Consider the following 24,896-nt stretch of genomic DNA (forward strand, 5'->3'; position numbering starts at 1 on the left):
AAAAGCAAAGGAAAATTTCCACTCATTTAAATAAAACTAAGTGGCACTGACATCAGATCTGTAAGTTTATTTGCTCAATGTACGACAGCTACATAATGACTCACATTCATGATATTCCATCACTGAGGAAAACTGCTAAGAATGGTCCGTGTGTGAAATAATTCCTTAGAGAAACACGGAGTTGGAAAAATAATCACTGATTAGACCTTAAAAATAGTTCACTGCATAACATGACAAAAAGCACAAAGGCTCATTCAGAGAACATACTCATTGTTCTCCTACACTGTAATAGTTATAATTTCACCATGACAAACACCAGACATTAAGATTAAGCTAACACTGGTGCTTCTTTTGCTCCCCCCCTTAAAAACAAAATATATAACTGCATGTCACTATAGCAACATCCAAAACAGATCAATTTGTTACGATCACTATTTGGTAGAGCAAACTTTACCCCCAAAAGGAAAAATTAAATTAAAAAAACTTTTAAAAATTTGAAGACTTAGTTTTTTTTGTCATAGGAATACATAACACCTACAGTATAAGTTAATAAATTTCAAGCTACTGTATAGAAATACAACACTAGCATGCACAATATTGTATCAATAGAGTAATGGAGGAGTAATCATTTCACTGGACAGTATCATAGGCAAGTGCATTTCTTTAAAAATAAAGAAAAGAAAAGAAACCATTCAAGCTGCTTAAATATCAAGTCTCCCATCCCCTCTTCATTTTCAGCCCTCAGATACGGTTTTATCTTGCATTATTCTAAAAAAGCAGCCAGAGCCAAAGCTGAAATTTAAAATAAAAATAGGTTTTGTAATTCCAGTAAATCATTTCCAAATGCTACAAGGAAGGACACAACACTGCTCACTGGACATGAAGATAAATTAAGGAAAGCCCCACCTACCCACCCCAAACCTTTTCCCATCATGGCATGGACTTCAGGCCCTTGTTATAGCACAGAAACTATAAAGCTCTCTGTTAGTTCCTCTGGTAGGTTCGGTTAATCAGGACTTTCGCGCTAGCATATGGAGGGGACCTTCTAAGGAAAGTCATGCTGGGTAAACTGTGCCACACGATGTTACAGAGCATCGTCACACTCTTCTATCTTCACTGTCACCTGGATCTCGGTCAACGTGTTCATTTCAAAACTGGAAGCTCCATTTTGGTTTTAGCAAAAGCAACTGTCAGGTTTTCCTCAATTATTACTTATTCCTCTCCTTGCCTAAATAAAACAAAGAAACAAACAAGTCTGGTGTCGTTACCTATCTCGGGAGTTCATGCTGTTACTGATCTTATTTTAAAAAAAGGCTGAACGCACGTGCAACGGGTTGTGTTTTCAAAAACACTTATCCAAAATGAGAACAAAGGACCTAAGGCTAACTGAAGACAAACTTGTGGAAATAGCATCATGGTTTCCTTCAGTTCTAAAATGTGCACAGACTGCACAAGTGAGATCAATCTCCAATGTCTATGCTTTCGTTAAAAAGAAAAAAATACATAGAAAAAGTTTTGGTCAAATAGGAGTTAAGTATTTATTATCTGATGATTATAGTTTATTTTCCTACAACGATTATTTGGGGAAGGAGTGTTTTCAGGGAGGAAAAACTGACACACAAGGCTCCCAAAATTGGACAGAATGTTTATGACTAGAGCTCTTCCTTTAGGATTTTTCTACCAGTAAGCGTCTAGCACCTGAATTTTCTCACACTGCACCACGAACTTCCTCAAAACGATCACCAACTTCTATACCCCAACAGCTTTTCAACCCAACCGAGTGCGTGCCATCAGCATAGGTACAGCGGGGAAGACTCAAGTGAGAGGGAGATGGCAGTGTAATCCCTGAGGAAGGAGCTGTGGCAGCTTAAAAATCAGGATTTCTCTGAAAATACCAACACAAATGACATACAGACCTGAATTTTCTCTATTTTTGCGGTGTTTAACGTTTCTATTAAAGTGACTAATAATTTTTGTGGCGGATTTAAGTTAAGAAGAAAGAAGGACAAAAATCCCACAGCCACCTGCCAAGCACCTAGTAACCAAAACCTAAAGTAGCTTTGATTCTCCTCAGGCAAGCCTTTTGGCCTAGGAGACAGATTAACAGCAAAACCAACCTGGATAAGGCTCAATAAGGACGAAAAGCCAAAATAACTAGCAAAGAAAAATACACAATCAATGGCTTGATGTTACATATGGCTGTAATGTAGAAATACTGTAAACTGCAATTTAGTGTTAATACTGTCAACTAATCAGAAACTTCTGAAAACTGGCAAGGCCTAAACCATAAGGATAAAATATACCTTATGTTCTAAGTCTATCAGCTTGGGATTTCAGCTATTCCATGTCTGGTAGAGTACACCCTGAAAAAAACGCACAGCTAAACAGGTGAGATAGAAAGTACCCAAAACTTAAAAGACAAGAGCATATGTACATAAAAATCCTTACTGGAACCACAGAACTTACTGAATGAGGGCCATTCCGTTTTAAGTTTTCTTTTCATCTTAAAACCCTATTTTCTAGCAATAAGTTAAATTAAAGACAGCTCCACTTGCATTAATCTACAGAACAGTCCATATGCCAGTGTGAGGCTGCTATTCCAATACCAGCACAGCTAGCCTGACTTTCCACTAGTGGTATTTTGGCAAAAATGTCAAAGAGGCGATCAAAGACAGGACAGGTCGTGGGTTTCTCCCTAGGAAGGTCACCCCTCCCTTTCCCTCCCCCACCCGACCCCCAACTCATGGGAAAAAAATAAAGACTGCAGTAGTAGCATCAGCGTGCGCTGCCAGTCCACCTGGGGGCCTTAATTGTTGCCTTCTCCACCGTCGTCGTCTTGCTGATCGCTCGTCCAGAGCGTTAGGTTGTCGCGGAGAAGCTGCATGATGAGCGTGGAGTCCTTGTAGGAGTCCTCGTTGAGAGTGTCGAGCTCGGCGATGGCGTCATCAAAAGCGGTCTTGGCCAAGTGGCAGGCTTGCTCCGGGGCGTTCTGGATCTCATAGTAGAAAACGGAGTAGTTAAGGGCCAGGCCTAATCTAATGGGGTGAGTGGGCTGCATGTGCTCCTTGCTGATCTCATGGGCTTCGCTATAGGCCTTCTCGGAGGACTCGACGACGGTCGCCCTCTTCTCTCCGGTGGCTACTTCGGCCAGGTAGCGGTAGTAGTCCCCTTTCATCTTCAGGTAAAACACTTTGCTCTCATACTGGGTCTCACTGCAATTCTTGATCAGGTAGTTATCCAGCAGGCTCAGCACATCCTGACACACCGCCTCCAACTCCTTCTCTATCTTTTCGCGGTAAGCTCGCACCATCTCTATCTTCTTCTCATTACCATCTGCAGATGTCTTCTGCTCAATGCTACTAATGACCCTCCAGGAGGAACGACGTGCCCCAACCACATTCTTGTAGGCCACAGAGAGAAGGTTTCTTTCTTCATTGGACAGTGGCTCATTCAGCTCTGTCACCTGTTAGGGGGAAAGGATAAAGAGCTGTTACAGTACTGATAATGTCAGTTGGGTTAATCACATCTTAATGCCACTAAAACACAAAGAGATCTATCAGTTGATTAAAGTAATTAACAAACAAGTTAAGGCTGTGTGGGTGTATGGAAGGGGGATGGGGGTGGAACAAAGAAGGAAAGAAACTGCAAATAGATCAATGCTGCCTGAACCCCTGCTTCCTCCCTAGAAAAGGATACACATGCTTATTACATAGCTGTTCCATGGAAGAACTACCAAGTGTAGCTCTTAGATGACAGATCAAACTTTGATCTCAACTGCAAAAGGTCAACAGTTCTCTCATGTAACATTACAGACATACCAATCCTATAGATGGCTTATATACCCCATCAGTTTTTTTTTTTTTTAAGAAAACAGAAAGACAGCTTCCTCCTAATCTTGCCCTGTTTACCAAACTTCAGTCCCATCCCTTGGTGGAAATACAGTCAGCTTCAAGTTGATTTTTGAGAAACAAAGAAACTTTTCTGCTCTTATGTTAAAGCAATCATGAATTACAAAGCTTAGAAAGGAAGTCAATATTGGGGGCATGGGATTGACTCTGACCACTGAGAACTTGGGGTATATGTGTTTGTTAGTGTTTGAATACAATTAGCAATACGACAGAGAGGTGAGCAAGGGCATTTCTGAGCTGAGGCGACCAACAGGAATTAATGCTTCTTTCAACTGTGCATTTCTAAAGGGTCTTCATCGTCCCAAAGACTAATGGCCTTAAGGAAACTAAAGGAACAGTACACTGATGTTTTATATTTTTATGACTACCAAACAAGTGCATATAGTAAACAAATTAAATCAAGTGACTAACACTGCACTTATTTAATTTATATTACCTGATTTCTGTGATGTCAGAGCCAGACATCTCTAAGTGTCTGACAACAAAATTTTACAAGGATAGAGCTTTTTTTTTCTCTCTCCCTATTCTAAGGTCACATTTTTATTTGTCTGGTTAACTACCATATCTAAACAGGTACATACTAGGTAAGTGGCAACATCAGGAACGCTAGATCATGTGCTACTTCCTAAGTCTTACAATAGACAAGATTAGATGCTTCTCTCACCTCATCGTCTCATGTACCTGTGCTCCAGGGGTAAGCATGGTTAATTGTAAAAAAAAAACAAAAAAACTTCACACTTCTACCTTTTGTTCTTCTGCCTCTGCCTAGAACATTTCCCAGTGTTCGTGCCTACAAAATACTTACACAGCTGTCAAGGACCAAGTTATACTCATGTCCTCTACCATATCTTCTCCATCTCTATTCCTCCCGCCCAGAGTTAAACTGGCTACTCTGATCCCTGTGTACATCAACCACAGCAGCCACATAACGTTATATTACTTATAGTTGTGAACCATAGTGGGATATAATCCAAAAAGATATGCAAAACTATATGGGGGGGGTCTGGGATACCAAGATAATACCATTATCTATGTATGAATCATTTACATCCGGTATGTAGTCCTCTTTTATAAAGGGGCTGGGTGGGAGAGGGTTATGCTTAATGAAACTGGTCCTGTAATTTACACAGTATTTCTCAGATATAATTAAATCAGAATGTAAACCAGATCATACTTAGGAGTTTATTGCAAGCAATTCCTTCTTTGAGTAAACTGATCATGCTTTGCTTACCAACTCTCACAACACCCAGCAAACATACACTCAAATATTCCTAAATTCATTAGTGGCTTTTCTTATGTTAACCTTTTACTACACAGTACTGATTCTCCACTCTAATACCAGAGGTGAAACAGACGCAGAGCAGGGGAACAGGGTTTTGGTTCTACTGGACGTCAGAGCAGAAGGAGACCAGGAGAGAGGTGCTTTCTACTCTCTGACCCCCTTCCCGACCCTCTGTGGAAACACAGCTTCCCCTGAATAGGAGCCGTATCATCTCACAGTCCAATTCTCCATATATTCTAGACTCTGGAGAAACTATTCCTAGCCCTCAGACCACTGTCACTCCTGTGGATTTCTGATGTATATGCAGATAATCCAGAAGATGGGGGTTTTCCAGTCCCACCATTTACTAACGATATTGAGACAAGCTACTTCATCTCTCTGGGCCTTGGTTTGCATATCTGTAAGACAGATTTCTGCCTCTTTCATAATGTTATTATAAGGGTGTATCAGACGAATGAAAGTGCCCCTGACAAAGTGCTATAGAGATGCGAGCAATTACTTTTGAGAATACCTTGCATAATTTACTTCATTTTAATTCTCACCATAGGAGGCCTCTACATTTCTTCCATCATCTCCTCGCTTCTCTTCCTGTATCAAGTATCTCGTCTCCATTTCAACCGATTCTCTAGTCTAAACTCAAACGTCCTTAGCTACCTACCTTACATCACTTCCTTTCCATAAACTTTAGTATCAGATTGCCTAGAATAACTCCCCAGGCTAGCTTTCAAACAAGCTGAGGCCTCTGTAGGCCTTAGGCACGTGTACCACAGGACACCTACCGCTGTTCACTGAATGTGCAAACACTGAAGACTAGCGGCCTCTAGTGATAATGTGGTAACTGCCTCCAATGGAAGAAGCCACAGAGCCTAAGGCCATTGAGATCGGGTTCTGGCCTTTCCCCTAAATCATGCTGTCCTTATTTCAAGAGCCAGCAACTATTTAAAGCTCAAATGACCTCACCAGCACTCTATACCGTTAGATCTCCTCCTGCTGCAAATGTTCGGCTGCAGAGCCCAAAGGTAGCCACTTGTGCTTACATAAAGTTTGCCCAGTTGCCTCAGACAGACTGGAACATGGAGATTATGAAATGCCAGTATTACCTTTAGACAGAGTGACTCAACCACATTTGGAACACACCTAGCTGTTCTCTGCCATTGAAAAACTAAGTTAGAGGGAAAAACCTTTAACTCTTAAAAAGTCTGCTCAAAGGAAAGTAAATTTCTCTAAAAACCTTAAATCAGAATTTTATAGAAATCCTTAAGATCAAAATGACTTGTATGAAAGTTAATGTGATTTTCACTTTAAAATAAAAGGGATCTCAACCATACTAGCTTCAAAAGTCAAAAGATCAAACAATTATTCACATAGTGTCCAAAAAAGGTTTAACCAAGACAGAATGACTATTCAATGTGGGAAAGTGTGAAATATCTATCATTTGGGAAGAAAGGTAATGTTTTTCAAAACAGTCACTGAACTATTTCTAAGAATCAACACTTGTAAACATGGTCCCCAGAATTTACTGTCTTGGCCACTGGAAAATGTGGATAATTTCTAAGTTCTCCAGCATTTTACGTTCTGCTTAAAAACAAAATTAAGGATTCCATTCTCAACTCCTATGACACTAGCTCAAGTTCAAATTTCTTTTAGTGAGTTAAAGATAGCGAACTATCAGCCAAAAAGGTTAGAAAAATCTGTTATTTTCACCTGTTATTCTGTTATTTAAGAAACAGAACTCCCCAAATCCCAGCTGCTAAGCAATCAGGTATTAATTACTATCAACTGTTCTCCCCTAAGAGTTGATGAGGAGAGAAATCCTTTCTACCTAAGAGTAGCAACCCTTGAGATTCCTGGAAAGCTATTTAGATGCCTTTCTCACCCTGTCTTGGAGCACACCAATTCATTCACAATTTCTTTAACTTATCAAGAACTTTAAATTGTAATGAATTCAACTTCAAACGTTTAACCTTCTTAAATAAAACCTGAATTAAGTTTACTTTAAAATGTGCTTCTGTTGTGAAGAATCCCGTACAGAAGTTATAAACTAAGTTAACAGTGGTGAACATAAGACAGCTGATTTAAGGGAAACTGAAAATCTCCACAAGGAAAGAATTTAAGCTCATATCCAAAAAATAAGATAGGAGGGATGAACAGGCAGAAAAAAAGGATATTTAGGGCAATGAAACTATTCTGTATGATACTCCAATGGTGGATACATGTCACTATACACTTATAAAAATGCACAGAATGTACAACACCAAGACCGAACCCCAATGAAAACTAAAGATCTGGGTAATAACGAGTCAACTGTAACCAATGTACTACTCTGGGATACTGAGACGTTGACAGTGGAGGAGACTGTGCGTATGCGGGAGCAGGGGGTATATGAGACCTCTCTGCTTCCCTCTGTGAACCTAAAATTGCTCTAAAAATAGTCTATTTTTTTTTAAAGTTAGTAGACACAAGGTATAACGTTTGGCCCTGTCATGCATTTTTTTTGGTCCTTCTAGGTTTAAAGAACTATCACCTGGTCACCCGCAAGGGCCAAGAGGCTATGAAAAGGGTAAATGCAGTGATTACTATATGAACACCCTACACCGAAAATGAAAAGATGACAAGTTGGGCATCAATGTCCACATAATAGATAGTTTATCTGTATACTGTGCAGGCAGCAGAATGAACCACTATAAGTAAAAGCGACATTTCTGCTTGAATATAATTATCATGTATTCTAGAGGTGATCTATTAAATAATAAACCAAAATTTTTGAAAATAATCTTTAGTTCTATCTTGCATATTTGAGCAAAATGCATTGAACTTGAATTACTGTCTAAGCAGAAAAGAGTTAACACAACAGGCTTAAGACAGCTATCTTTAGAAAGGTCTGCTTGCAAAGTTGACCCTTGGCTAGCATCTGAGAACTTGGGATATTGGGAGGGTTCCCACCAAACCCAGATAAAAATGGCTCACCGTCCTTAAAATTGTTTGTGTAATAATGTGGTTTATGCTAAACACCTATTTTCCTTCTGAGGGTCTTGAATTTGGTATGTGCTAGGCAGAAAGTGCCTATCTGACCACGCCCCCAATAAACCCCTTGGGCACTGAGTCTCTGATGAGCTTCCTAGTACAGAATGTTTCACACACGCAGCCTGTGCGAGTCCCCTGGGAGAAGACTTAAAAACTTGTGCCTGGTTTCCTCTGATCTACTCTGACCTTTGCCCCAAGCACCTTCTCCCTTTGTATTTCCTGATTTAGCTTTGTACTTTTCACTGTAAGAAATCATAGCCTTCAGTACAGCTACATGCTGAGCCTTAGGAAATCACTGAATCTAGGGGTAGTCTTGGGGACCAATACATATTTCATTCTAGGAAACTTGAAATGACATGTCACATAGGTCTGATGACAAGAAAAACCACTGCTTATCAGATAATTCATCAAGCACAAACACTGACCATGTGTCCCACCACACCACACTGTGAAGACAGGGCCAGGCTCAAGGTCTCAGGGATGAGGAGAGCTGGCTGAGAACCTAGGCTTTTCTGATAGTCACCAAATCCTATGTTCTTTTCACAACTACCTCACAAGGTGGACACTTATACAGGTGTGATGCAGAGAAATGAATTGACTTTTCCCCCAAAATTACACCACTCACACACAGCAGGGCAGGGACACAAACTCAGGACCTCTGGTTTGAAATCCTGTGCCCTTTACTCCCACTGAGTCTCTGATGATGTAACCATTGCAACATTATCAGAGAAAGGGCTAATTTCTTTCATACAGGCATACCTTCTTTTACTGCACTCCAGATACTGCAGTTTTTACAAACTGAAGGGTTGTGGCAAACTTGTGTTGTCAGATTGATGGCTGGCAATTTTAAGCTATAAAGTACTTTTAAATTAAGATATGTACTTTCTAAAGACATGTAAACATAACTTCTATATGCACTCGGAAACCAAAAAATGTGTGCGACTCACTTCATTGTGATACTTGCTTTATTGTGGTGGGCTGGAACTGAACCCACAATATCTCCAAGGTCTGTCTATACATAAAGAACTCCTACAAAGAATTTAAGACCAATCAGTAATAGAAAAGTGAGCATAAGGAACAGACGATTAAAAAAAAAACCAAAAACAAGAGTACGAAATCTCATTCACTGTATAAATGTTAATTTTTCTTTAATCAGACTGGCAAAACTTAAACTTTGATGACTCATTGTGAAGGCTGACAGTGTGGATAAACAGGCTTTCTCATCCATTGTTAGAAACCATAAATTAGTGCAAACTTTATGGAGGGCAATTTGGAAACAACTATCAAAATTACAAATACTAAAAGACCTTCTGACTCTGACACTCCATTTCTAGAAACTGCATTTGATTCACTGCATCATTTGTAACAGCTGAAGTCTGGAACCTAAATAGTCTTTCGATGGGAGACTGGTTAGATTATCCATACAATGGATTTCTAGGTATCCATTAAAAAAGTATTTGTATATTCTCAGTGTATTTCTAGAATGGTCTGAAAATGTGGCTGGGAGGCAGTCAAGGCTGAGGAGGTTGAATTTTGACCTGTTACCAGTGGTACCTATTCAAATAAACCCTCTCCATGGTTGATCCAGGCAATCACATCCACCATTAAAGTTTAAAGTTAATTTTGAAAACCAAGTTTTCCAGAAAAGCCCAAAGCCAGTAGTTTTATATAAACAAGCTTATTTGTGTGTGGGGGGGAATTAGATTTATTTGTTTACTTTGAACTCAGGACCTAAGCATGCACTCTAACACTGAGCTATATCCTCCCCCTAAACAAGCTTATTGATGTCAACAACTCACACCCACATCTGCTGCTCTGTGCTCACCACCCCACCTCCACCAAGAACATCTTAAAAAAAAAACAAAAAACTTTTATTAGTTATATAAAAACCTTTCATCTTTTACAGATTAGGGCTGACACATAAAATATGTACTACAGATTTCAGCCCTGTTTTATTGAACTACTTACTATTTCTAATATTCTTCCAGTTTATTCCCCATCTAATCTTACGGTTTCCAAATGTCATTTGTCCTTTCCCATGGTTATACTTCTTATACTTGTATCACATCTTACTGCACAGACAAGGACAATATTAATAATGCTTATAATGAGCATCTTTGTTTTGAGTTTAATGGAATGCTTCCAGTATTTCATTCTTTTTTTTCAAATTGAAGTATAATTGGTCAGTGTTGCATTCTTAAACACTGCCTCTTGGTTTAAAAGATATTTCACTATCATGTTAAGTATTCATCTATTTCATATTTTTTTAAATAACTTTCGTGGTCTCAGGAATGAATTCTACACCAAAATTATAATTCCTCTTTTGGCCCTCCAGATAACATTTTATGATTTAATATTGTTATTTCCATTTTAAAGTTCAGAAAATTAAGGCTCAGAGCCAAATGAATGGAATACAAATTTCATGGTTCAAAAACCCCATGTGTTTTCCCCTATAATATGACTGGTTCTTAACCAAGCAGGAGAAGCTTTCTGTAAAATACTCTCTACCTCTGCCCCTCAAAGATTCAGGGATCCACACATACCTATTTCTCCAGGTTAAGAACTGCAGCTCAGTGTTCCTCAAAATGCTGAGTTACTACATGCCTCAGTATTTCCACTCTTAGGTATAAATAAGAGAAATGAATATCAGGTCCACATAAACGTTCACAGCAGCATTAGTCAAAACAGCCAAGAAGTGGAAACAATCCAAATGTCAACAGATGAAATAACAAATGTAGCATTATCCATACACTCGAATATTATACACAAAAAAGGAACAGGCACAAAAAGGAAGAAAGTACTGATACACAGGACAACACGGATGACAATGAAAATATTAGGCTCATGAAAGAAGCCTGTCTTGACACAACGTTGTAAAATGACTAACTCAATAAAAAAAATATTAAAAACAACAAAACAAGAAGCAGCCTGTCACCAATGACCACACATTGTGTTAATTCCAGTTATATGAAATGTCCCAAGCAGGCAAATCTATAAAAACAGAAAGTAGATTAGTGGTTGCTTAGGGCTTTTTTTTTTTTTAAGGTGAGAGCGGATTTGTTGGCAGTGATTGCGAAGGATACAGGGTTTCTCTTGCAGGAATGACAATGCTCTGGAATTGAGATAATAGTGATGGTCACACAACTGTAAACATAATAAAAACCAGTGAACTGTACACTTTAAGTGGGTGAACTGTATGGTATGTTAATTGTATCTCAATAAAGCTATAAAAAAAACTGTGACAGTAATCACAGTCTATACAGCACTTTCACACACCAGTAATTAAATACTAGCTCATTTGTTTGACAAGTTCAGAACTCCAAATATTCCTGCTTCATAATATGTGGGCTTTTACAAAGAAAATTCATTATAATAGAGCACAGACATCTACCTCTTATATTTAATCCTCCTCTTGTGACTTCAAATAAACTATATAGTCTGACACATTAATATTTCTCAACATGCTTTCCAAAAATGAGAACAAGATTGTTGTTTATTGCTCAGGTATAGTTAAGCAAACTTCAAAAGGGTAAGAATTTTACATTCCCTACCAGGGTTATTTTTCATTATGAAGCATTCAATTTCACTATTATGGGGGAAAAAGTCAAGGAGAGAAACTAAAATAACAACTTGTCAAAGTGCAGATAAGCCACACACACATACCAAACCTGGGCTCCTCTCCCTCTGGCAGGCCCTGTTGGGTGAAGGTCTTTCACCTTCTACTTGTACACCTGTGAGAATTCCACTTAAATCCACCGCTAGGTATTAACTTCAGAAGTAACGTGACTTCACACTAAAGCCAAGTTTATCGCCTTACAATGGCCATTCACTGGCCTTAAGAATTTTACTTCCTGGGGCCAGAATCAATTCTTCAAGTAGGTAAAGATAGTCTTTATACCCCTAGGTCTTCTCTACTTATGGTTTCTATGATCAGGATACAACTCCCCCACCATCCTCTTTCCCCCAAATATGCTCAGTATTCTTCTGCCTGATATTAATACTTCAAACTTTAACCAACCAGGCTATGTTCTGAATTCAGCACAAATGAACTAGTATTTACAACCACTAGTTTTTACCATAGATTTTTTTTTTTTTTGGCGGAGGGAGAAGAAACTAAACAAGCTGGTGTACGTGAAAGTGCTGTGTAAACCATGGTACAGTGCATTCTTAAAAAGAGCTCTATTTAGACGATTATCTATTGGGCAGAGGCCAGGCATGCTGCTGAACACCCTACAATGCACAGGTCAGCCCCGTGCAAGTGCAAAGAATAATTTGGTCCTACTGTCAATGTTGCAAAGGTAGAAAAACCCCGCTCCAAGTCATTACTACCCACACCAGGTCTCACACTCTTCCTCATATTACGTCCTTCCCTGCTCTCATGCTTTCCCCACTACCTAAAATGCACTTCCAGAATCCATAAAGAAAAATTCCCTATATGTTGTTCTTCAAGTCCTAATTCAGATACTTCCTAATGCCTGCAGAATTCTCAGGCAGAACTTAATTACTGCTTCCTCTGTGTACCAGTAACTTTCACCTTGCACTTTTTACACTGCTTATTTCTAATGCCTGTGGTGCGACTCTATACTTTTCTTTTCCCCCAAAAGACTGAAATCCTTAAGGGCAGGGAGTACACTTCACTCATCTGTCAATCATCACAGTACCTAAACAGTCACTTCTGAATGTTTGTTAAGTGACATGAATCTACACAGGATGTATCCAGTCCAGACAACTTTCCAACCCTGTATGTATCCCCTTCCTTTTTAATATGATTTTGCAGCTCCTTGCATTGAGAATTGGAATATATTTCTCCACCTCTATAATCTGAACCTGATCATGTGACTTGCTTTGGCTACTGAAGAGTTAGCAAGCGTGAGGCAAGCAAAGGCCTGAGAAGTGCTTGTGAATCGGGGCTCACTAATGGGAACCCTCCAAAGCTGAGGAAACCTGGGTTAACCTGGAGATGAGACCATGAAGTGGCCTTGGCCCCACATGGGGTTAAGACCACTGTAGTTCATCCAGCCTCACTGGATCAAGCCTAGGCCAGAACTACCCAGCCAGTCCACAGAACTAAAATCAGAAATACTTGTTTTAGGTAGTTTGATTAAAAAAACAACAACACTAATCTTAACACGGCCATTGTTAAGTGTCATCTGCACCAAATGTAACGGAACAGTTGAATTTTAGGGCCAAGGTACAGGACTTGAAGCAAAAATAAGGTCACTTCAGAGGGAGGGTATAGTTCAGTAGCAGAGTGTGTGCCCAGCATGCACAAGGTCGTGGGTTCAATCGCCAGTACCTCCACTGAAAATAATAAACCTAATTATTCACCCCCCCCAAAAAATTTAAAAACTAAGGCCACTTCATTAGCCCAGATTCCACCCGTTGCTCCAGTCTGATCTCACTTTTTAATAACTGGGACATGTGCCAAGGCTCTGCAGCTCATCCTATAACCCCAACTTCAGAGCAAATATACTAATACTCTAGAGCTCCCTTGGCTGGCAGTCAGAGAACTCTGTTCTAAAAATTAGTTAAATCAAAATTAGTTACACAGGATCTTATACAAATCCATACTGACTCCTTCACCACCATCTCCTCTTTCGTGTCTTTTCTGTTTCTAAAGTTTCTCCTGGAATCAATGTCATGTTCAATTCCTTAGGGTTGTTTACCTGGGGTTCCACTTCGCTATCCAAGGCTATTCCTTCAAATTAATTATAAACACCAGTTCAGTCATTTCATCAATTCTGACAACATATGTATCCCCAAACCACACCTCTGGCCTCATTCACAACCATTCACTTTAAAAAGCAAACTCTTATCCTTCAGTATTACCTACCAGTCCTCACTCCCACCTACTAGACTTGCTCTTGAACCCCACTTCCTTTTCCTCTCAGCCCTGTCCCTCTACACTTTATTCTTTCCTTCTGAGGTTCAACAAGATCCATCTAATTCAATTATTTTCGCATTTGTATCAACATTCCTACACCCTGTCCTACTACGCCATCTCTGAAACACCCAAACGTTCAATCAATAGAACCACCCAGCCTGCTTTCTACTCTTATACCCAAAATACAGGTGAGGGGAGGGAGGGAGAGATCAACAAAAAAATTATAGATTGTAGTCACTACAAACTAAGTTTCTTTTAACCTCAGCTGGGCCCTTAGCACTCACTGCCTGGCAATCCTTGCTCATTCTGGCCTCTTCAGAAAAAGGCGACCACAGACAAGGCAATTTCATGGCCTTTACTCAACAAACAACTGCATCTACCACTGCCTCCTTCCTGTATGCAAACAAGATGCTTCTTCCCTCTCAAGATATTCCCATCAGTCATTCTCTTTTCTGTACTTTCCCATTAACATGTAGACTAAGTTCAGGTTTAAAATAAATGATGCCTTTTAACTGCCTCACTTCCTTACCATTTCCTCACCTTTCACCCACGCCTCACCCCACTACCACTGTCATCAACTGTCTTCCTACCTCACATATCCCTAAGTTCTCTTATGTCTTCAATAAATCTATTTTATTTGGGGGTGGGTGGGAATTAGGTTTATTTATTTATTTTTAAATGGAGGTACTGGGGATTGAACCCAGGACCTTGTGCATGCTGAGCAGGGATTCTACCAGTGAGCTATACCCTCCCCTGGCTACCATCTTAAATCTTAATTCCCAAGGAATCCAACACTGCAGACTGATCACCCTTTCTTGATGCTCTCATCCCTTTGTTAGCTTTCTTGTTTGGTTTTCTATCACTAACTACAGTTTTCCTCCTCATTCCAGTCACTACTGATGTGTGATTCCCCCGGTTTCACATTTGCCTTTGACTCTTGATTTTTCCCTAGGTAACCTGATTACACTTAGTTTTAACTGTCATGAATTCATAGACCATCAGCTCTAGGAGGGCAGGGGATATTACCTTCTCCCAGCCTTAGGCTAGAGCCTGGTCGTTAGAGGTTCCTAAATAAATGTTTACTTAATGAATAATACACTATTAACACATCGCTTACCCCATGCCCCATACTGTTCTAAGGGCTTTTCATGTATTAAGTTGTAGCCTGATGTCTCTATTTAAATCCACTTAAATGCTTCCTCCAACACAGCATGACAGCAACTAACTTTACCTCCATCATTTCTCCTTCCTCTTCATCTCTAGTCATATTCTCTCTCTCAAATCTGCCCTCCCTGTCCCTGACCAGGTACTCATCCCTTCAGACTAGACCTGAAATACCAATCAGTCTCTGTCCCTCTCTCTGCCCCACTGTCCTATTCAATTTCCACACTGCTGCCAATGCTCTCTCCAAACCAAAAATTGGATTATGATCCTCCCCTGCCTAAAATCCTTCAATGACTCTCCATAGCTTAAGAAAACACCCAAACTCCACTTGAACCTTTGTGAACTGGCCCCCATTAATCTCTCTGGATTCATTTCCTAGCATTCTCCCAGTGCAACCAACAGGGACTGCAGTAATGCAACAGACCTGCTCCTTGTACGTTCTGAAACTGAACAATGCTATTCCCTCTGCTGGGACATTCCTGTCTTCAACCTTGTCCCCCATCTCAAGTCCCCCTGGATGACACCGCTCCGCCTTCACTTCTCTAAATCTCCCGATGCCCAGGGTGACTACAACGTCCTCTTCCAATTCCACTGCACTGGGCTGACGTTCACTTTTTTTGTGTGGAATACTCCCATAGATGTTCAATAATCCCCCCTCACAATTCTATCTGCCCTATGTGATTTCTGGATGAGTACCTTTCATTTCTTCCACCGTCTAGAACACTAACAAAATATTCAATTAGCATTCTTTTCTTCCTTTAATCTTCACTCAAATCCCCTCAAAACACATCTCCAGTTTGTGGATTCCACACAAGACTATATTAATTTTGATGTATAAAAACATCACAGCTTCCCATTTCTTTCAAGTGACATACTCTTCCATTCAGTTTGAGTGGCATCCTTTGACCTCTTAGCAACACCTATTAAGACTCAAACGACAAAAACCACACTTACCTCCTTATGCTAAAAACTGCAAGTTCTCCTTTGTACTTAAAACATACCATAATCATGGGACCAAATGTTTTCTAAAACCAGATTATACTCATATTGAGTAATTTTTCTTAGGACTGTCCTAAAAGAAGTTTGTTCTGTGTATTTAAAACCTAGACTATATAACCACCCTTTCAAGGACAACTAAATGGAATACTACTAAACGTGCAGCAGTTTGGAGGATTTTCGAAGCTTCCATGAACAATGGAACATTGACTAAAATTAATGGAAACAAATCAATGAGACAACAGCTAAAAGATCACCAGTATTCACATATACACTTTACCTATGACACTTTTTGAAAAAGCCTTTTAAAAGAGCCAGAGATTTAGGGGGAAAAAATACTTTTAATTCAAGCCTTAGGCAAATTATTTAAAACCTTTCCACATGTAAAATGGAGCCATTACTTCCTAAATGTGAAATTAAACAGGGAAAGTATACAAACATGCTTCTCAAGTGATAGTAAATATCCAACTATGTTGCAGTATTTTATCTAAGAATGTGTAACTTAAAATCTCTTTTTCTTCCCCAAAAGATTATAGTCAATGCAGAAATCTACACAACAGATGTAAAAAAATAAGTCATACCAAAAAAGTACCCTAGGTTTTCCATTATGGTCCAAATGCTTAGTTAACTCATCAACATTTCAGAGTAATGCTGTGCCGTAACAACTCAGTAAATAATGGTACTGACTTGATTTTCACAACAGATACAAACGCTTGCTAAAAAGCTAATTTTAGTCATCCTTTATTAAAATATGTATGTATATATAGCCAGATTTTAAACAGAAAAATCTGATCAAAAGGCAAGAGTATCATTAAGTTCCAAATAAGAAATAGTTATAATTCAGCGTTTTTGAGAATCTACATGCTAGACATAAGTTCTAAATAAGTAATGTCAATAGAATCATATTTAATGCGAGCTTTAAAATTCAGTCTATTATTATAGCTGTTTGGAGTTTATCACATTGTTTTCCCTTCCTCACTAAATGGATCCAGTTCCAGAAATCTAGTCTTTTTCTGCAGGACCTTCAAATGATAAAAAATAAAACGGCAGTATATTCACTCCTACCTACCTATTCATACACACAACCAATAGTATACTGACTTTAAGGCAAAAATGATTTAAAATGCTTGGCAAAAAACAGAACCAAACAAAAGCAAAACCTGTTTACCCACAACATCCTCAACAAATCAGTTGGGTTTTAGCACTTCTATCAGACTGGGGATAAAAGCCAGAATTGACAGAAGATATCTCCCTTAACTGCCCTTTCTTAAAGGGGGGGGGGCAGTAAAATTAATGAAGAACAGTCCTGTAACGACAGAACCCTTTTCTAAACCTACAGACAGCATCTTCTTTCGTCTCCCCATTCACAACCCATCCAGTCTCCTCATGAGCAAAGGCTGATAGGATGAAACACTTGGATGTCAACTGAAGGGAAACACTCATTTTTAAATCAAGGAAAAAATTAAATTATCTGCCATCTGGATTAAATGCTTTAGGCTAGAAGCTACACTTTGAGGGTGCCAAATTTGAATGTAAAGATATCTCGCTGGCAACTGGGGCATTTGTGGCAAATAAGGAGTAATTTTAGGTCAATAAAAAGCCATCTTGCAAGATGGGAAATCCCATGGGGACTAGAAGAGTAGGAAAGTATATAGATACAAAATTGGCCAATATGCTGACAAATGGTGAGACTGGGTAAACGGGGTTATATTATGCTACTATCTTTATTTTGCATATATTTGAAAGTTCCAGTCTTAGTTGTTTCCTTTTAACTTGTTTTAAAAGGCACTCATTCCAACCACAAGAAAGCAGAGACTCGCTGCAAGTAATCTAGCAGTCAAGTTTTCAATCTCATTTTTTCTTTTTGAAGCAGAAAGAGCAATAGGGTATCCTTTAACTTTGAACCACGTGTATGTAATATCTAAACAATTACGTTTCAAAACTTTTAAGAGATAAATACCGGCACTAGTGATGGTTTCAAGTTCCTTAAAAATTATTCTTATTCTTTCAACAATTCCACTTTTGGGTGTCTGTCCTAATATACAATCTGTTTGAAAAATTTCACCACAAAGATATTCATGGCAATATTATTTACAAATCTGGAAACAGCCTAAGTGCTAAATTAAAAATAATTAAATTATAACACACTTACAGTACTGTTCAGCCACTGAAAATACTAATAACAGAAGAAAATACCCTTGAAATATCAAGAGAAAAAGGCAAGGTACAAAAGCACACCTAAACCCTGTAGAAATTATTATGGTGATCCTTGTCATTTACCCTCAATTTTCTAGGGTCCTAAAGGCCAGGCATTTTTGTCATCAGTAGTCAGTCCCACTGATGACAGTGTTCCAAAAACCAGTCTCCCTTAGATCACAGCATCCCCAAGTTCAAGATATTCTAGAATTTTCCTTCCTTACTCACTTGTCCCCTCACTCCCACCCAGCTTTCCTTGTCTCAGAGTGCTTTTCTGCTGTTCTTAACCTATCTTAATTCCCCTTGTCCTTACAGTTGGGTCATTTTCAACCTACTGGGAAAAATCTAGTCTCTAAACTTTAAAAGACTCTATTTTTATTACACAGATAGTTAGAAAAACCAGATCTAAGTCACATGTGAAGAGTGGAGTATGATTTGAAAATAACACCTCTCCACAAGTCTATCCATGCCAGAAAGAGCCTCAAGTAAAAATGTCACAGCTGGAGTATGGGCTTGTTTGCATGGGACTGTCCATGCTGGGCCTTCACTGCAAAGACATACTCATGGACGATTTCATGTTAGCCCGCTACAAGAGAAGCTCTGTGCTGAACTGAATGGTACTCCAACAATTCAGTCAAAAAGACTTGAAGCTTATTTCTACCTCCTTTAAGTACTGGCACCCTAGGCAACTTTGTTTCCTAGATTTTGGTTATTTGAAGATGGTAGCTTAAATGTCATATTAATAATTCCTTTCAGAAAGCTAAAGAAGTTTAAAACAAACCTGCATTTTTCAAAGCCTTCCTCTTGTTACCTCTTAGCCTTCTCTCACTTCCCACAGCAGCACAGCTGCTCTTCACACTCAGCGCTGGGGGGAGGGGGAGGAGGGATTCCTCCTGCACTACCGTCACCACATGTTCAGCTGCCCACTGCTGTCACTGCCACATTCCCCGGCCTGGCACCCCTGTTCTAGTAGCAGAGTCATTAAGAGGGAAAAGCTGACACTACACCTGGGTCCTACTAAGTTTGGCTTTACACCTCTCCAAAAATAAGACAGTACTCCAAAGATTGAGAATAAGGGCAATGAGTTTATCCGGAAACTATTTTTTAATGTCCTATTAAAAATCTATGTATGTAAGAATCCTCTCATTTCTGTTCACCTATTCACAACCCAACTAATGCGATGCACCATTATTATATTAACACTATTCAACGTGGGTCAAGAAAAATCTACCTCTGTGGGACACATCCTTATAAGTGATTCTGACAAAAATTTGGCTTAGACATCACCAGTTCTTTTAAAAGGAGAAAAATAAAGACTCATGCAAAGTCCTTAAGATTTACAAATATTTATTGTGCCTGCAAAATCATGGAACCAAACCAATTTAACCACCTATCTTAAAGCTTTCTTTTGGGAATTTCTGTTGATCACTTTTCATGTAACTTTTTTTTTTAACTACTCATATTTATAAATTAGTAAAATCAACATTTCAAGGATTTCTGCAAGTGCCAACCTAAAGTAAGACGATTTGGTTTGGTAGCAACCAAAATGACAGGTGACACCTAAATGGAATTTAGGGAAGACAACAGAAAAATGATTATGAGAGGAAATGCCAGAAGGCAGCTTATGTTGGTAGCCTACATAACCTAGAAAGACCAAAAATAGAGGCCCCCATAATTATAGTTTTGAGTATCTGGCCAAGCTCTAGCAAACAGAATTTAGAAAATAAGACAGTGATTTATGTGTGATTCCCTCCCCTCTTTTGACTATTAGACCCATAAAGTGGTCTTCGCTTTTTCTTCTGAATCTCATGCAACCTGGTAGAAATACAGAAGTAATCAGATCCCCTGCCAGATAAAAGGGTTAGGGCTTGATATTGGGGGTGATTTGTTCTTGGCAGCCTCAGAAGCACCAAAACGATGTACTTTACATCTCATTTACAGGAAGTCCACTGTGGTTTAGAATCCCATGCTTTAACAGCGCACCACTTTAAACACTGCACAGTGTCCACTAGGGGACCCCTGCCACCCAGCAGGGCAATCATGTCTAACAAAGTCAGCCTTGGGGTGGAAAATGAGTAATAAGAACACCAGCCAAATTCCTATAATCTCCAAATAGTTAAGAGTTTGCTCTGATTCCAGGTAACTTGTTCTTATTAATTTGAGTGAGCATCATATAGTTTTTTAAACCCTTAACTTTTTAAATGGAAACACAAATCTAGCTAAAATAAGTCCCTTTTTTCCATTTATGCTGAAAAGGTTCAGATGTTAGAAAACAAAGGGTTACTGATTACCTTTGGCTGTGAGCACTTCATTACTGACACATTCCTGAATCAGTAATCATGTTTTGAAATTCAGCCAGCTATAGTCAGACCATCATCACTTTTTAAAAACACCATTTTCTCATTTTCTCTAGAGGTGATGGCTACACAACATTGTAAATATACTAAATGCTACTGAATTGTACACTTGAAAATGGCTAGTTTGTCATATGACTTTTACCTTAATAAAACCAGAATCATTTTCTCCATTCTTTAATAATTCAGAGTTAAGTTTAATAAATAAATAAGGGTTCCTCCAAATACTAGGGGATGAAATCCTCTCCAGGGTCTGGAGTTAATCCAAAGGACTGTAATGAGGATGCACTTTGAGCAATATCTTTTATCTCAATCTAATTCAAAAGACACATGAAATCTTTTAAATAATCAGAAAAAGCATTTAATAGTCATTTCAGTTATTGCAAAGGGTAACATAAAAAGCAAACTGTTATTTGTATTCTTTCCACCCCAATTTCAGAGAAGTGAAATCACATGACTTAGAATAATGGCTGGCAGGACTCTACCTCTGAAGAGTCTGCAGAGGTGTCATTACTCCATTAGTGATAATGGCTATTGATCTAGCCTCTTGGAAGAGCTAGTAGGAAAAACAGAATATTAAAGTCAGTAAAAATTATAAAAGTGTATCGATTCCACTAGGAAGACTTCTTAAAAAATATAATTAAGGTAGCCTCTTGCCACCCACTAACCCCCTCACCCTTGAGATAAACTATTTAACCCAGTAACTTCAACAAATTTAGTAGCCCAGAACCTTCCCCCATCCCGCCCCCAACAAATACCAGTAGCCTACTTATAATATTAACTTCTCAAGAGGCTACTGAAATCCAAAGGACAGGTTTGTGTTGTCTAATAAGTAGAAAACATCTAGGTGTAAATGTAAGCCTACATATTTGTCTTGAAAGACTAAACTTCCCTCTTACCTCCTTTTCAAAATACCGCATACATTTCTATCCTGGTCACCCATATACAACTATCACAGGCCCTAACTATTACTAGGCTAATGTCATTAAACGCAAATGCAACCACTCTACCATCTGGATGATCTCAGCCTTAGAAGAACTCACTTGAGTGCTCAAACTTTTCTTTGTATCTTCCTCCTGTATTTCCCACATTCTATGATGAGATGACTTTTATAAACAGAGGGAAGAACAAAGTTTCAAAAAGTTACCTTTTGAAAGCATCTACATTTCCTGTTTAATCCTCACAACTTTTCCAAGTAGGTGTTGACCCATTTTATAGATGAGGAAAATGAAGGTCAGAAGTCTGCCTAATTCCTCAAAGTCACAGTACACAGGTTTGAAAAAGGTCTGCTTTATTTTATAAACTTTTCTTTCCTCCACACTCCATCAAGGAGCAGACACATAAACACAGCAAAAGAGAACCTTTTCAAATACTAAGCTAAAGTGTTCTGTAACGGATTCTCATTCCCCAACATTTACTGAAAATGACCCAGTAGGAAGTCATAATTTTTTAAAGGTTTTTATTAAAACCTGCCAAGTTAATTTGCAATAAACCCATGTATACAGCTTGCCCCTGCACTATGACCACAAAACACATCCTTGTTTAAAATTTCTGTATTTATTCATTCAATGCCCAGTTTTAACAGTGAGATGAATGTTTAAAATCATGAATATATTTTATAAACTTCTGAGAAAACTAGAAATAGGAAGGTGAACAGGCATATCTAGAGGTCACTGATGAGCATATCTAGGGATAAATGGGGACCAACTCTCATCTGGTGGAAGATAAAGTGCTTAATTCCACCTGCCTTATCTGCTAATTTCTGCATTACCTTGGACAAATGCCATTTGCATACTCCCTATCAGCCCTTGGGTGCATTGCAGCCTCTGTGTCATTGTGTGTGACATCACTGGGTTGCTATGGATATAGGTGCGAGGTCACTCGCTTTCCTGTGAAACTAGAAATGTGGAAAAATTAGAAGAGTCTAAATAACACGAACTAAAGGTATTTCCAATACTGATATCCATTAAAAGTGCAATGTATATACTCCGAGCTTTAAAGAGCTCAAATTGAGCTGTGGCAATATTTAATATTTTATTACAGCAGTACTCCCAATTTCAGAACCAGTTCTCTTCCTTAACAAGCTAAAAATCTTTGTTAATGTAGCTGGCTTAATATAAAAGCATGACATTGTCATCTTTTGTAAACCAGTAAAGTTATTCAATCTATAACACCATACTGCTTCATTAAAAAGGTTTAAATGTGCAAGGTACACTCCTGCATCCGCTGCACACTGGAGATGCATTTTAAAACCTTTGTTACATAAGGCAGGAAGTTAAATATTAAGATAGTGGGAAACCTAAATCATTAGATAATTTTCCATGTTGCATTTATTAATGCTCAGTATTTCCCCCCTCCTCTAATATTAAACTGGTTGACCACTCATTAGATAAATGTAGTGTTACTGACAAAATGGTGCAATACAGGCAGGAATCTGCATCTATCTAAGACAAAATGCGACAACTGGAGATCAGTATTCTCTTTTCATCAACATTGAGGATGCGCTAGTTTTTTTTTTTTAAGCTTCAGATGCATTTAACAAAACAAATTTAAAAAAAAAAAAGACTTTTTCCCCTTTAAAATAACTCCTCCCAGCCTCCACCCAGTCTAGGCTCTCTGCAATATGACAAATGCAGAATCTTCTGGAATGACTTGATACTGCCTCCCACCATCGCTTTGTTTGCAATATCAGATCAGAGAGATTATTTTTTCAACTTATAGGAATTTCAACAGATGTGTGCCTGTATTTAAAAAAGAAACAGCATATGTCACAAACTGAATCGGTCACTAAATTCACAACCTTTATTTTAAAGACAATACGTACCCTTTCAACACAAAAACATTACGAAAAAGATGACATATTGAGAACAATCAATGAAAACGTTAGCGAGACAAACGTTCCCCTTCCTAAAAGCAAGAGGGCTTACTTTGGGGAATGGAGAAAGGAGGAGCCTTTTGTTAAGAAAAACGTGAGCAAGGAGGTTTCGATTTTGCACCACTGAGCCCAGATTTTCAGGAAAGCCTACATTTTTTCCGGGGAGGTTCTAAAGGATCTGTCTGGAGAGGCAGTGGGGCGATTTGGGGAGGGGGGGAATATTAGAAAACCGAGAGACCTGCTGAGTGAATGGGAAAGGCGCCGCCCAGACACCAGGGAGAAAAGAGGAACCGCATCCATGCGGTCCCCCGCCCCCACACGCCCAGGCTGGGAGGAGGGGAAGTGGGGCACAAAGGATGCACACGGCCCCCGCACAGGTCCCCAGCAGACCTGGAGGCGCGGCAACCAGAGACCCCGCTCCCGAGACCAGCCCTGCAAGACCCCGCCCCAGCCCGAGCGCGGGGAGGGCCGAGGAGGCAGCGCCGCCGGCCGTGGGGGACGCTCGGGGAGAGGCCGCGTCACACCCGGGTCCTCAGAGCTATCGGGACCCTCCCCAACCCCTCAGGGCGGCCAATCTGCAGTCGCGACAGGCGACTAGCCCTCGGGCCAACCCCACGAAGACCCGCGTCTGCGAAGGAGCTGGGGCGAGGCGGGGGGAGGGGAGGAGAAACTCACGTTCTTCATGGCCGCGGCCATGTCGTCGTAGCGCTCCGCCTGCTCCGCCAGCCGGGCTTTCTGCACCAGTTGCTCGCGGTCCACCATCTTCACGGGCTGAATCGGTCTGAGATAGGAGACCGGGACGGCCTAAAGGGCTCGGGGGGGCGGATGCGGCGCGGCTGGAGCCCGTGTGCCGGAAGAACCGACCCACGAAGCGAGCAGCTGAGGCGACAGCGGAGGCGCGGAGGCTGCGACTCGAGCTGCGACCGCAGGACCGGGCGCGAGGCGGCTGCGGCTGCTGTGCGTGCCGCGGGCGGACAACCCCCTGCGGCCCCGCCCACGCCGCGTGACGCAACGGCCCCGCCCACCCGCCCGCGCACCCCGCCTCGGCCCCGCCCCGGCCCTTCCGTTTTTTGGGCTTCCCCTCCCCTACTCAGCTCGCCACCGCCTTCTGAGCGTACCCTCCTCTGCTGCGCCTCGAACAATCTCCGTTCTCCACTTCACCGGGTTGCTGCGCCCCAGCTTCTCCAGACGACCCCCTACTCCTCCTCTTGCA

The 24,896-nt window shown here is 40.0% G+C and overlaps 1 protein-coding gene across 1 annotated transcript; it reads right to left on the reverse strand.

Annotated features, from left to right (window-relative positions):
• Positions 1 to 52: 52 nt before the first annotated feature.
• On the reverse strand, positions 53 to 24,680 carry YWHAG (tyrosine 3-monooxygenase/tryptophan 5-monooxygenase activation protein gamma). The gene is made up of 2 exons (XM_006201395.2): positions 24,359 to 24,680; positions 53 to 3,463 (listed from the first exon to the last, which is right to left on the reverse strand). Exons 1-2 carry the CDS (start codon positions 24,443 to 24,445, stop codon positions 2,807 to 2,809), a joined length of 744 nt encoding a protein of 247 aa, XP_006201457.1. The 5' UTR covers positions 24,446 to 24,680; the 3' UTR covers positions 53 to 2,806.
• Positions 24,681 to 24,896: the final 216 nt, after the last annotated feature.

Source organism: Vicugna pacos, chromosome 18 (genome assembly GCF_048564905.1).
Source record: "Vicugna pacos chromosome 18, VicPac4, whole genome shotgun sequence".
In the NCBI taxonomy this organism is placed as follows: Eukaryota; Metazoa; Chordata; class Mammalia; order Artiodactyla; family Camelidae; genus Vicugna; species Vicugna pacos.